The sequence below is a fragment of the Cnephaeus nilssonii genome (assembly GCF_951640355.1).
Source record: "Cnephaeus nilssonii genome assembly, chromosome: 19".
Classification (NCBI taxonomy): domain Eukaryota; kingdom Metazoa; phylum Chordata; class Mammalia; order Chiroptera; family Vespertilionidae; genus Cnephaeus; species Cnephaeus nilssonii.
In genome coordinates this window covers 22,646,740-22,660,223 of record NC_137090.1, presented here as the reverse complement: position 1 = coordinate 22,660,223, position 13,484 = coordinate 22,646,740, and the positions used below count along the sequence as shown (strand labels likewise).

Here is a 13,484-nt window from a genome sequence, read left to right as displayed (position 1 = left end):
AAACTACATCTCCCTGCTCCCTCCCCGCCTCCATGCTCACGCGCACGCACACCCACAAAGAAGTTGTTGCCACAGCATTCACGGAGTAGGGACTGTCCCCTTTTCCCCCCAAGGCTGCCTGTGTAGCTCTTCCTCTTTCTCTCCACCTGGTTGCACCCTCATCACGCTCCTTAGGGGTCCTTCCACTACAAAGCCAGAAAGTAAACGAATCCACTTGGAAAAGGCAAGGAAGCGCTGTCAGATCTCAGCCTCCTGCTGTGGTCAGCCCGGGCTCCCCGGCGGCTGAGACGCGGAGAGGGGCGGGGAGAGGCCATGGGGGAGTTTTCCTGAACTCTGCAGGGCAGGAACAGAACATATGTCCTCTCCGGAGCCAGATTACTCCGTGCTTGTTCCTGCTGTTATTATTTCAAAATGTTCAGGGGCAGAAGTGCCTGCCAAACCCGCTAATAAGGAAGCCCTTGTCTTTCCCCAGGACGACCCCCAGGACTCTGTCCGTCCCCCTCTTTTTGCTCCCGCAGGATTCTCTCCACAGAGCCCAGAAAGAAGGTAGATTTGAAGGTGGGGGGAGAGGGGCTGCAGCCTCCACAGATGCTGGCAGGAAAGGAGCTTTCTTGTCTCTGCTAGGATCTGGCAGAGATCCAGGGTGGGGAGTGGCGGAGCTGAGGCTCTGGGTTAAACCTTGTACTACATGTGGGTTTAATCTCAAGATCCAGGGATGCAAAAACTGCAGTCTCTGCAAACCTACTTCTCTACTAACAAGAGGAGACTGCAGAAAGCCAGGGGAGCTGGAGGCTGGGGGTCCCCATGGGAGGAAGGTGTGTTGTGGGCAATGAGAGGGCATGGAAAGAACATCAGGGTGAGGGAGAGCAGGGTTCGAATCCCAGCTCTGCTCTCTCCTTGCTGGGCAACTTGGGTGAGTCACTGCCCTCTCTGAGCCTCAGCTTCCTCTCTGTAACTCAAGGATCCCTGTCCCTTTCTAGAGCCGAGTGGCTGAGGCTGTTTCCTGGCCTATAAAATTAGAATCCTGATATCTACACCTCATCGAAGGAAAGATCAGTCCAACCTTCTAATCCCAACTAACAATCCTATCCATCTGGTGCCAAATACCTCTCCAGTTTCCTCTCCGCATTCTCCCCTCACTGGATGCTCCTACCCATCCAGCCCACCTCCATGCCTTTTCTCATTCTGTTTCCTCTGCCTGGATTTCCCTTCCTTTTGGGGATTAACAAGTACTTGTCTTCTAATACTCAGCTCACCTCCTCCAGGAAGCTTTCTTAGATTCCCCACCTCCTGGCTGGGTGAGGTGCCACAGCCCCAGGCTCCTGTAACATCACGGGCATATGCCACTGTTGCCCTCAACAGCTAGTGATGACAGCTGAGATTTATTGAGCACTTTCTAAGTGCCTGGCCCTCTACCAGACCCTTTACCCAGCATCATCTAGTTAAATCCTAACCACACCTGTGGGAGGGAGGTGTGGTCTTGGTTCTCCTTTTGCTGATCAGGACACTGACCTGAGGGAGGTGAAGGGTAAGTGCCCAGGTTGGGATGTGAACCAGGGGGGTATCATGCCAAAGCCCATTAGAAGCTCTGTCTGCCCACATCACCCCTTGAACACAAGCACAGTTTTCTGTTTCAAGATATGTTCTATCCTTCCTCTGACCTGTGGACACCACGCGTGTTGAGATAGGTGCCTCCTCCCGGCTCTGCCCATCGGAGTCCCAGGAAGGGCTGAACCCGAATCTTGCATTTTCAGAGCCCATGCGGTGGCGGTTGGGGCTTCCCTCTTGCCCTTCAGCCTTGCTCACCCTGCCCTAAGTCTTGGAATCTAGGAAGAACCTTGATGTCAGGCCCCCTCCTGGGGCTCAGCCTCCTGTCCCCTGCCCCCTGATGCTACATCCACACCTGCCTCTGGTCAGGTCTAATCCAGGTAGAGGGACCTCCCCTTAGAGGTCATGGTCACGTGTACTAATGTGTCCCACCTGGCTTCAGCTCACTGAATTCTCACAGTAACCTAGGAGGAAGTGAGGGGTATGGTTTTCATTTTACAGGCGACGGAAACGGAGGCCCTGCTGACATCACAGAGCAAGTGGAGGGGACCAGACGTGACCCCAGGGTTGTCTGACGTCCAAGCCCTCTGGCTTGCCCAGTGCCTCCCTCCTGTTCCTGGAAGGGCCTTGTATGTGCACATCCCCAGAGGATGAGAACTATGATTCAACTCTGCATCGGTCGTGGGTCAGTGTGACACCCAGGCACCAGGACGGCTGTGGGTTGTGAAAGTCTGGGCTGGGCAGGGGCAGGCTCACAGCAAGCCCAATAACTGTTTATTGGCAGAGGTCAGAAGGGCAGAGATTACCATCCCCACCTTAGAGACGAGGAAGTTGCAAAAAGAGAGGAGTAGGGAAGTTGTCCAAGGTTACCCCTGGGTCAGAGGAAGAGCAGGGACTAAACCCACAACCTTGGTGTATCAGGACGATGCTCTACCATCTGAGCTACCCAGCCAGGGTAGTGGTGCCCATCCTTTACCTCCTCCCCTGCCCAAGCTTTTTTTTAAATCCTCATCCAAGGATATGCTTAGAGAAAGGGGGGGAGGGGAGAAAGGAGGGAAAGAGAGCAGGAGGGAGGGAGAGAGGGAGAGAGGGAGAGAGGGAGAGAGGGAGGGAGAAAGGGAGAGGGAGAAGGAGAGAGTGAGAGAGAGAGAGAGAGAGGGAGGGAGAGGGAGAGAGAAACATCAATCGGCTGCCTTCAGTACATCCCCCAACCAGGGATCAAACCTGCAACCTTTTGGTGCACAGGATGACGCTCAACCAACTGAGCCACACCAGCCGGGCTCTCCTTCCCCATCTTGCTGGCCCCAAAACACAATAGGGGGTGCACTGACCTGAGAAGAGCATAATTACCTAGGGAGCAGCTCCCCCTCCCACACTCCTCTCCCCTGGGGGCCCCCAATGCAATGGATTTTGAAGTGAATCCAAGAGTCGCTGATCAATAGCCCCCTTAACCCCACAAATGTTTCCAAGTCTTTCTCCTGCCAGGTGGGGCTGGCCTGGGGCCACGGGGACCCTCTGAAGTAGACCCCATTCCCAGGAATGGGCTTCTCCCGCCCCTCCCCTTGCCCGTCCCCAGTCCTGAAAGATTTACAGCCTTGTGAACAGCAATCCACTTCCCCAAACCCACTTAGCCCGGAGACGCCCTCCCCACTGTCATCGCCCCGGCTGGTGATCCAAGTCCACAGCAGTGAGGACAATAGGCCCCAAGCCTGACGGGGGCCCTGCTGCCTCTGTGAGATCAAAGCTGCTCCTGGGCCTGAGTGATCCTGGGCCAGGAGGGGGTGGGGGGCTCTAGCCAAGGAGGAAGCCCCTTACCCGGGTAATTCTTGGGGAGGCAATCCCTTTCAGAGGTCCCTAGCCTCGGTTCAAAGGCTGGCGGCGGCTGAGCAGTTGGCAACAGAAGGGGAAGAGCCTAGATCAGAAAACGGGGGCTTCCTGTTGGTGGAGGGGGGCCCCTCCGGCCCACTGCCTGGCTCCCCATCCCTCTTCCTCACCCACGTCTGAGATTCCCAAACTGCCACGGAAGCCCGCACCCCCGGCGCAGAGAAAGGAAGAGAGAGGAGAGCTGTCGGAGCCACGAAGCACCCTCCCGAGACCGCAGGCAGCTGCCCCTCGAGGCCCCCACCCCGGCCCCGTTACCCCCAAAGCTGGGCCTCCTTCAGCGGAACCCTTCTTTCCCCAAACTCGTCGGAAGATCCTGGCACAGGAGAGAACGAGGGGTCCCCTCGGACACCATCTCTTTTCTTTCCGTCTCACCATGTCAGGGTGGAGGGTGGCTGCACAGGACCCGGGCCCCCCGCCCCCCCCCCCGACCCCGCAGGTTTGGCTCTCATGGGGCCCCTTTGCAATTCATTTCTCAATTCCGCGCCCCCCCCCGCCCCGCCCCAACCCTTCCTGCTCTGGGCATCGCATGAACACTCACGGGAGTTTAGGGGCGTCTTCACGCTGTGTGGAAAGAAGGGTCTCTGGTCTGCTCGGAAATTAATTTTTAGGGAGCAGCCTGGGAGGAAAGAGAAAACGAAATGGGACCGAGAATCAGCGGCCACCGCCCGGGAAAGAGACGCACACCCTCCGTGCGGGGCCAACGCGCATCCCTCAACTCCGTCTTCCCGCCCCGGCCACCTCCACCGCCCGCCCCCAACCCGAGGCCCCCGGAGGCCCCCGAGGCCCCCGCGGGCTTCTCCAGAGGCGAGAGCGCGGCTCAGGGGCCCCGCCAAAACGGTCCAAGTCAGGAACCCGGGCACCTTGTGTGGCTCAAGCACCTTGCGATGCTGCTACCCTGTTCCCGAACCCGCGACGGTGTGGAACGGGGGGCGGGGGAGGGAGGGGGTGCTCCTCTGAGAGGAGCGGACGCGGAGTCGGTGGGGGGCCTCTTGCGTGGAGCAGGGTGCGGGTGGGGGGTTGGTGGTTTCAGGACAAGGGGGAGGGGAGGCCCCGCCAGGGGGAGGAGCCGCTACCCGCGTCCCGTGGATCGGGGCTCCCTCCCGTCGCGGCTCCGCTATAAAACCCCGGCCCTTATGGGCGCAGCACCCACGGCGGCCTCCTCGGCGTGCGACCCCCGGCTCGGCGGCGTCTTTGCTCCCGCGCAGGATGCGGCTGCTGCTGGCGCTCCTGGCCCTCGCCGCCTCCCGGCCCTTGGCCCGCGCAGGTGAACGCCGGGGCTCCGGCCCCTGCCCCTCGGGTGGCCCGCCTGCGCCCCGCGCCCCGGCCCAGGCTGCGCCCGCGGCTACCGGTGCGCGCCGGTTGCGCGTCCGTCCCGGGCGGCGCGTGCGCCGGGAGCGGCGGCTGCGGGCGGACGGGGCGTGAGCGAGCTCGTGGGCGCACACGAACGGCCACGTGCTGTGCGGGGGAAGCGTGTGCCCGTGTGTGCGCGGCGGCCCTGGGCGAGAGGAGCGCGAGGCCGTGGGAAGGATGCTTCTCCCGCCGCCCGGGCGCGCGCCTCCGCCTCTCGCCCTTTCTGGCGCCTCAGGCGGTTCCTGGTCGCCCCCAGTTTGTCGCTGTGCGCCCCGCGGGGCCGGGGGCTGGGGGGCTGACCGACCCTCTCGGCCCGGAGCTACGGCAGCACACTGGGTGCGGCGGGTCCTTGGCACCCCCGCTCCCTACCCTGAGCTCCTGGTCCCCGGGGGCGGCCACCTTCCTGCGCCTCCCCAGCGGCCCCGGCGCTGTTGTGGGGAGCCTGGCTGGGGACATCCGGAGACCCGAGGTCCCCGGTGGAGCCGGTCTTTCCGGCCAGGGTGATTTTCGTTTAAAGATTAATGGTGAGGGCAAGCTCTTAATTATTCTCCTAGGTGGGAGGTGGCAGGAGGCATGTGTTAATATTTGATAAGGAACTGAAGGCGCTTCCAGCGGCTGGGCGCAGGGACCCGGGAGGCACCTTCTCGAAGCCCCCGTCCGCCCGTTCCCAGCTCAGCTTCCCCTAAACCACGGTCCTTGGCGCCCACCCGACCAAACCTCTTCTCCAAAGCCAGATGCCCTCCCTGGGAGCATGGCGTGGGGGGCGAGGGAACCTCGGCAGCAGGGAGACGGGGTGCGGGCGCGGGTCAGACTTGGCCGCCTGGGATGAGGGGCATCTTGCACAACTCTCAGGAGAGGAGGAAAGAGAAACGAGGCCGTGAAGGGGTTCAGAGCAGGACTCCCCACGATGTGCCCCGTGGGCCTGTGAATTGTTTTGAGCTGAAGGCAATCGAAAAACGTGTACCTCTCCCTGAAAGACTTTAAAGTGGGGACCTCACCGATCAGGAGTTGTTACCGGAATTGGCTTCTTGCGACTTATCTATAAGGCAGGGCAGCCTTCTCATGACTGCACATCTGCTCTTCTTACTGTTTGGGGGATGAGCTGCCTCCCCTCGGAAGCCCCAAGGCGCCTTGCCTCATCCTTAGCCCAGAATGCCATATGGACTTCATTTTCCCTTTCTCGGAACCGCTCGTGCCTGTGGGGTTCCCACACACACAGACGACATTAAACTTGGTCATGCTCGCTTGTTCATCTGTCTCATGTCTATTTGGTGATCAGACAGCCGAGAGACCCCAGGAGGGCAGAGGACCTGTGTTCCTCCCTTTCACAGCGGGACGGGAACGTTTCTATTTATAGAGTGGGACCTTTGAAACCGACTTAAGCAGATGGGCTCAGTAGGAAGAGAAAGGTTTTGCAAGTAATTCGGATAGTTTGTGGCTGTGTGGCCTTGGGCAAGTCACTCTCCGTTTCCTCATTGACAAAGCAGGATAGTGATTAACTTCACGGGTGGTTTTCAGGGTCCCCATAAGATAGTGGGTGCACGTGCTCCGTGTGGTGCAGGATGGCTCTGATGGCTCTACCACTGGCCTGCGCCAGCCAACCAGGGCTTGATCTCAGCTGCCCCCTCACACAGCCTGTGCTCCTTGTACCGCCTGGGCCCTGCCTTCCTGCAGCCATTCCATCCCCTAGGGCCGTTGTTGGCAAACTTCCGGCTTGCGAGCCACATGCGGCTCTTTGGCCCCTTGAGTGTGGCTCTTCCACAAAATACCACGGCCTGGGCGAGTCTATTTTGAAGAAGTGGCGTTAGAAGAAGTTTAAAGTTTAAAAAATTTGGCTCTGTTGACTAATGAGTTTGCCGACCACGGCCCTAGGGAACTTGAGGCTGGGGGAGGACCAGGCTGCACATTGACGTCCCCAGAGCACCTGCTGCCATGAGGGGACGGGAGAGTCCCAGCCTCCGGGCCAGGGCTTGCTGAGACTTTGCCCAGGACATATTTGGGTTCCGCTGAGCTGGTTTTCAGGATCCCTTCCTCCCCCCAGAGTGGGAGGGTGGGGTGACCAAGGTCCATCAGAGGGAGATTCTTCAGTCATCTCGAAAGAAGGGGGGTCAGGGGTGGGACAGTCAAGGGTGGGGGACAGTGGCTGGGTGATTGGCGATGGTGGTGAGGTCTCTCGCTCTGTTTCTGGTGAGGGGCAGGTAGGCTAGGTGGAACCTGGAGCTCAGAGCCAAGACCTAGGTGTGGGTAGCCCCTCTCCTTCCCGGGCCCTCTAGGAGGGGGGCTGAGACAGGGCGGGCAGCCCTCAGCAAGGGCAGCCCTCTCCTGAACGAATACAGGAACCTGAGCTGGTGTGTGACCTGCCACCTCTTGCCTAAAAGCCAGCTCTCTACCCTCGGCCCACAGACAGACCTGACCCCTGGCCTTGGCCCCATCAACATTGTGTTTTCCTGGCTCCTGCCTCCTGAAGAGGGTAGTTACAAGAGCATTCATCCAAGCAGGTCAAAAGTTTCTGTGATTAAGACAGTGGATCAGAGGTTACCACTACAAACACAGGAGCCGTAGCCGGCAGGAAAGAGCAAATTCCTTAGAAAAGCTTAGCCTGAACCAAATAGGCCCTGGGGAGGCTCGGAGGGGTTCCTCCCTTCACAGCTGGCTCCCAGGGCTCTGGTTTAAGTAAGGCTTCCCATGGAGTGGCTCTCCCTCCGCCTCCAGTCCAACTTGACCTTGGAGGCCCCTTCTGCCTCCAGGACCTCTGAGAGGTGAAGACACGGGATTGTAACCAGGAGCTCTTCAGCGGCCCAGGTGACCTCCCTCTCATCGTCTCCTGGGACACGCACTCCTGCCTGAGGAAGACCGTGGGGCTCAGGAGTCCGTGAGCTCTCCCGCTGAGAGCGATTAAGCCAGAGGCAGAGGCAGCCAGGGGACCCTCCAGCCTCAGAGCTCCTGCCACCCGCAGCGGGGCCTGCATGCGGAGTGGCCGCTCTCCCTTGCAGAGTGGACCCACAGGGGGGTTCCAGATGCAGCAACTCCCCGGGGCAGCAGAGCCCTGTCCAGGGGAACGGGCTGCCGTGGGGAAGACACTCAGGGACTGTCCGTCTGGGAAAGCGGCTGTTGTCCCAGCAGGGCAGGCGAAGCATCTGATCCAGAGCTGGGGGACTTGAACGCCCAAGGTGGTTCTGAGGGTCCCAGAGCAAGAGGGTGTCCAGCGTTCTGTGAGTGCTCACTCCTGGCCTCAAACTCTTCCTCCCACTCCCTAGGGAGACCCTGCCCTCCTCACGGCTCCCTCCCCACCCTGTCCCCATTCCAGGGACGCCAGAGAAGGTGGGTTTGGATGGGGGGCAGCCCAGGCAAGAAGGTGTGTGTGTGTGTGGGGGGGGTGCTCAGAGGACTGAGCTCAGGCTGAGTGGGAAGCCGTGCTTTTCTTAGGAATTTCCTCATCCCTGAATTCTTTCCAACTTGGCTTTTGCCATCTGTGCACGTATAAGAGGCCAGAAGGAGGGAGGCAAGGGAAGGGAAGGGCTCAGCAGGGACGTGACTGAGTTCCCGGCTACCCGCAACCCTCCTGCCATCTCCGTTCGTCCTCCCCACAGCCCAGTGAGGTGGGCGGTGTTGTTCCACTTCACAGATGATAAAACTGAGGCTTGGAGAGATTAAGTGACTTGCTCCTAAACCCACAGCTCCTCAGCCAGAATTCCAGCTCCAGCTCCGGATCAAATGCTTTGTCCACCCTGCTGGTCCAGCCTTTAAACAATATATATATCGACAGACGTTAATTGGAGCAGGTTTAGGGTTACAGAAAATCGGAGCAGAAAGCAGAGGGCTCCCGTGTGCTCCCTCTGCCCCTGCACAGTCTCCCCTATCGGCATGCCTGTGTGTGGCATGTTTGAGGTGCAGCCTTTTTGCAGAGATGCTGGTTCTACCAGCCTGAGGCAGAGCCGGGAGGAGAACCTGAGTCCCAAAACTCAGGAGTGTGGGGTGGTGGGTCAGGGGCAAAGGCTTGGCTGTCTTCCTTGCCCTGGGGCTGTGAACGTTTAGCCAAGACTGGGTCTTACTAACAAGAGGGAGGGGCCCGCCTAATCTCCTGGAGGCATCACCCCCCTGGTCAGCTCTGGGAAGGCAGCCAGAACCTGGCTCTGCGGTCCTAATCCCCCTCCTCCCCTCTGCGCCCTTCCAGGTTTGGAGGAGGGAGGGGGAGGCTGAGGAGCAGCAATGGGAGAGTGTGAAGGCCAGAGCCTGGGGGCCTCGGAGCCCTGCCTGCCCCAGGAAAGAAAATCCGAGAACCCTGTCTTGGGGAAGAATGACCAGCAGTTGAGTCACAATTCTTGTACTGCCTTCTTGCCCCATCCCCACCCACAGTTTCTTCTTAAGTGTCCTCTCCCGGGAACACCCCACCCCGACCCGAGGGGGGCTCTGACTCCAGGGAGATTAGCAGCCTCTGACCCTCTGTGCGTGCGCACATACACACACACACACACACACACACACACCCGGTGTGGCTTGTGTGCACACAGTTCACGGGCGCCCCAGGGGCATATGTGTGCACAGGTACACGGACACGCGTGCACAGGCCTCACCTCCTGCCTCTCTCTGCTCCAGAGTCACACTGGTGCTACGCGACTCAGGCCAAGGACTCCAGGGACTGCGTGGGTAAGTCCAGCCGGCCTGGGAGGCACAGGATGGTGGGAAGGACGAAGGATAATGGTGCCCCGCCAGCCACAGACCAGCTCTGAACACAGGCACACGCCTGCGGGGATACACTCCTGAGCGCGGGGGCCTTCCCTGGCACCCCCATCACTGCCATAGAGGGGCGTCCTCGGGGACGTCGATGGCAGCAGCAGATGGAGACATTTGACTCTTTCGAGGAACAAAATGGAGACTTGCACTTTCTGCTCAAACGCTGACTGCTTTCCAGCCGCGGCTTTGGTCCTGCCTCTGCTGCCACAGGCCGGCCAGCCCGTCACCAGGGTTCGGGAACCCGGCTCCTCCCTGGGTCACACCCCGCCTCCAGCCCTTCCAGGGGGCCCACTCCACACCTGCCCAGAGCCCTCCCCTTCCCCTTTGAACTTGACCACACAGGTCAGCACCACATTTCTCCCCTCACAGCCCAGCAGCCTGAGGCCGTCCCCTCCCCCAGAGCTCACAGCCACCCTGTCCCCACCCTGTCCCACATCACTGCCAGGCCCAAGGCCTGGCCACCAGTGAGCTGGGTGCTTGGGCCTGACCTCCAAGGAGCAGAGGAGGCCACAGCCTGGCGCCAGGCACCCCGACTCAGCCCGCCTTCTCTCCCTGCTCAGGGCCGGACCAGTGGGGTGGGCAATGCCAGAAGGACCGCCAGTCCCCCATCAACATCGCCACCACCAAGGCACGGGTGAACGAGAGCCTGGGGCCCTTCTCCTTCTCCGGCTATGACAAGAAGGAGAAGTGGACCGTCCAAAACAATGGGCACTCAGGTGGGTCCGGGGGGGGGGGCAGGATGGAGGGCTGGGCAGGCGTGGGCACCGGTCCAGGGGCCCCTGAGTTCCCTGAGGACAAGGAGGGCGCACAGTCCGGGTCCACTTTGCTGAGGAGAAGCTGGAAGCTCGGGGGAGGGGTGGGGGAGGGGAGGGGAGGGGCAGGACAGGCTTTGGAAAGAAGTGTTTGCCAGACGTCATCAGATCAGTCTGGGGCTGGGACGGGTGGGGGCTGGGAGGGGGGTGTTCTAGGAACGAAGGAAGGACCTGTGCAGAGGTGTGGATGTGGAACAGCCTGGGAACTGCCTGTGGCTCACAGAGCGTGAGGCTGGGAGGGGCCGGGGCAGGTCCCCGAGGGCTGAGGAGGTGGCTAGTCCCCTGAGGACGCCGGGGCACCTCGGAGGGGGGGGCCTTGGAGCAGGGGAGGGACCCACGGAGTTTCCTGTTTGGGGCAGTGGGAGGTGTGCAGAGGGAGAGGCAGATAGGGGGCCAGGGAACCGTCTAGGGCTGCGCCACCCATCCTGTCCCCTCCCTCCGGGTCCAGGCCTGGAGCCCACAGAGGGTGGGACGTAGTTGAGGTCTTGCTTGGGTGGAGCTGGGAAGAGTGGGTGGAAGGAGCTGGGGAGGTGGGTACAGGACTGCCCCTCCTGTGCCCCTCAGTGATGGTGTCGCTGGGGAACGGGGCCACGATCGCTGGAGGAGGCCTGGCCTCCCCGTACCGGGCCAAGCAGCTGCACCTGCACTGGTCCAGGGTGCCGGATGCAGGCTCGGAGCACAGCCTGGACGGGGACCGCTCCGCCATGGAGGTGAGTGGCCCTCCTGGGGTGGAGCCTCGGCTGGGCTCCGAGGTACCTGCCTCAGAGGGGAAGGGGGTCCAGCCCCCACCATTTCTCTCTCCTTCTCTCTCACCTCCCACCAGATGCACATAGTACACGAGAAAGAGAACAAGAAAGAGGCCCAGGACCCCAAAGACGAGATTGCAGTGCTGGCCTTCCTGGTGGAGGTGGGCGCCCCCCCCCCAGGGTCTGAGGGGCTGCTTCTTAGGATATACAGGAGGGGCCTGGGGAGGCCCCTTGTTTCTCAGTGACTTGTACACCCTCCAGGGGGCAGTGGGGGGAGCTCAGAGCCTCTCAGAGTCTCAGGTGCAGAAGCTGCCTGCCCTCCCTACCCCAGACCAGGAGAACACATTGGGGTCACCACCAGCTCCCCACAAGCCCCTCTCAAGCTCCCTCCCCTCCTGTTCCAGCCTGGAAACAAGAATGAGGACTTCCAGCCGCTGGTGGAGGCGCTGTCTGCTATTCCCAGACCCAGTGAGTCAGGAGGTCCCGGAGGGGGGCCTGGGGTGATGGGAGGGGTGGGACTGGTTCCTCTAAAGGGGGGCCAGGCTCTCGGAGGGAGGTGTGTGAGGGGGGATCAGCGGCGCGAGAACCCCCTCTTCCCCTCCACTGACAGCGCCCTTTCGCCACCCCCACCAGTGATGAGCACCACAATGAAACAGAGCATCAGCCTGTTTGACCTGCTCCCTGAGAAGGAGAAACTGAGGCACTACTTCCGCTACCTGGGCTCGCTCACCACGCCCGGCTGCGAGGAGAAGGTTGTCTGGACTGTGTTTGCGGAGCCCATTCAACTCCACATGGACCAGGTACACAGGGCCCGCTGAGGGTGCAGCCTTCCACTGCCCAGCTCCCCAACACCACTTCCTAGGTCCCCCCAGAGGATCCCTGGGCTGGGGTGGGGCACCCCAGGGAGCTGAGGGCCTGCTGGTTGAATCCCTGCTGGAGACAGACAAGAAAGGTCCCAGCCGTCCCATCTCTGGGTTAAGGGCTGGAGGGGAGAGGCTGCGGCTGGCCGGGCCGGGGTGTCAGAGAAAGGCTTCTAGGCTGCACCCTGGAAAGGAGGTGGGAGTCGGCCAGCTGAGGGCAGGGGACTTGGGTCTTGGGGAGAGGCGCTTGTGTGGGAGGGCCCGGGCCGGCCAGGAGCAGCTGAGAGAGGGTTGGCGTAGCCACAGTGGGAAAACAGGTCATTCATTCCACAAATGGTCCTCCAGTCCCTATGGCACACTAGCCTCTGGGGATGCCGCCGTGAGTCAGTCCCCGCCCTCCTGGTATTTTGTTCCCGGACAGTGAGTGGTTCTCAAAGAGAGGTCCCTGGGGCCGTGGCATCTACATCATCTGGGAACTTGCTGGACATTCAAATTCTCAGGCCTCCCTCCTTACGGAATCAGAAAGTCTGGGGTGCGGCCTGGCAGTGTGGGGTCCAGCAAGCCCCCAGGTGACATGCATGCTCCAGTTCCGGGACCACTGTTCTGTGGTAACAGTGACAACAGTAGTTGTAATCATGGGCCCTCAAAGCTGTCCACTTGGCTAATGGGAAGCTAATGGGAACTGAGCGCCACCAGTGCCCAGCACTTTACCCCTCACCCTCGTCATCCACATGGGAACCTGAGAGGTAGGGCTCGGAGAGGCAAGGTGACTGGCCTGGGGTCACGCAGCAGGGAGTCCAGCTCCCCTGTCCCTGTCCCCCGGCAGATCCTTGCGTTCTCTGAGGAGCTGTACTATGACAGTGAGCAGAAACAGAAGATGACGGACAACGTCAGGCCCCTGCAACCCCGGGGGCAGCGCCCGGTGTTCAGGTCCCAGGCCCCTGGCCAACTGCTGCCCTCGCCGCTGCCCGCTCTGCTGGCCCCCACACTCACCTGCCTGGTGGCTGGCTTCCTCCGATGATGGCTCACCTCTGGACACTTGACCTCTGACCTCTGCCCTCAGAGGGCTTGGGCCTCCCTTCCTCTGCTTCCCAGGTTGGACTTGGATGACGATTGAAAGAAATACGTATATATTTTCGGAGAAACCTTTCTCGGGTCTGTTTTGAGTTCCCACCACTACCCCTGCCCGGTTCCCCTCAGCCTACCCCTGTACCTGGGTGGGGACCTCGAGGCCTGGAGATGTCTTCGGAACAGGGACCCCGTGGGTGTGAACTCCCTGTCTACACCCCGCGTGGAGAGATGCGAGGGCACCCAGCACAGTGGAAGCACAGAGGCCGTGCAGAGCCCACGGAGGCCCCCCCCGCGCCCTCTCCTCGGTGCCAGGGCGGAGAGTGCGGGTTGTGTGCGGCTGCAGCCTGGGCGAGGTGGGCGACAAGAGTTCATTCATTTTCTGAAATACTGCTTGAGTGTCTATGTTCTGGAATGAGACGGACAAACATGCCTGCCCTCCTGGAGTTCCCATCAATAAAATAGACACGTTGTACAAGGTC

The 13,484-nt window shown here is 60.8% G+C and overlaps 2 protein-coding genes across 5 annotated transcripts in view; one reads left to right on the top strand and one right to left on the bottom strand.

Annotated features, from left to right (window-relative positions):
- ZNHIT3 (zinc finger HIT-type containing 3) overlaps positions 1–4,563 on the bottom strand; it is a 25,851-nt gene extending 21,288 nt beyond the window's left edge. The window contains exons 1-2 of one of the 3 annotated variants that reach the window (XM_079798288.1): positions 4,506–4,563; positions 3,971–4,048 (exon numbers count right to left, since the gene is read on the bottom strand). The gene's annotated coding sequence lies outside the window, so the exon portion shown is untranslated. Of the gene's footprint in view, positions 1–3,363; positions 3,394–3,970; positions 4,049–4,310; positions 4,377–4,505 lie in introns of those variants that run through there. The other 2 variants (XM_079798287.1, XM_079798289.1) reach the window with 2 other exon arrangements.
- Positions 4,552–13,484, top strand: CA4 (carbonic anhydrase 4). Of its 2 annotated transcripts, none has more exons than XM_079798285.1 (8): positions 4,552–4,696; positions 9,379–9,429; positions 10,077–10,232; positions 10,893–11,038; positions 11,152–11,235; positions 11,479–11,542; positions 11,708–11,874; positions 12,761–13,484. In XM_079798285.1, exons 1-8 carry the CDS (start codon positions 4,639–4,641, stop codon positions 12,953–12,955), a joined length of 921 nt encoding a protein of 306 aa, XP_079654411.1. In that variant the 5' UTR covers positions 4,552–4,638; the 3' UTR covers positions 12,956–13,484. The 2 variants fall into 2 exon arrangements, with proteins under 2 accessions (XP_079654411.1, XP_079654412.1); XM_079798286.1 differs by lacking the exon at positions 4,552–4,696 and adding an exon at positions 6,906–9,089.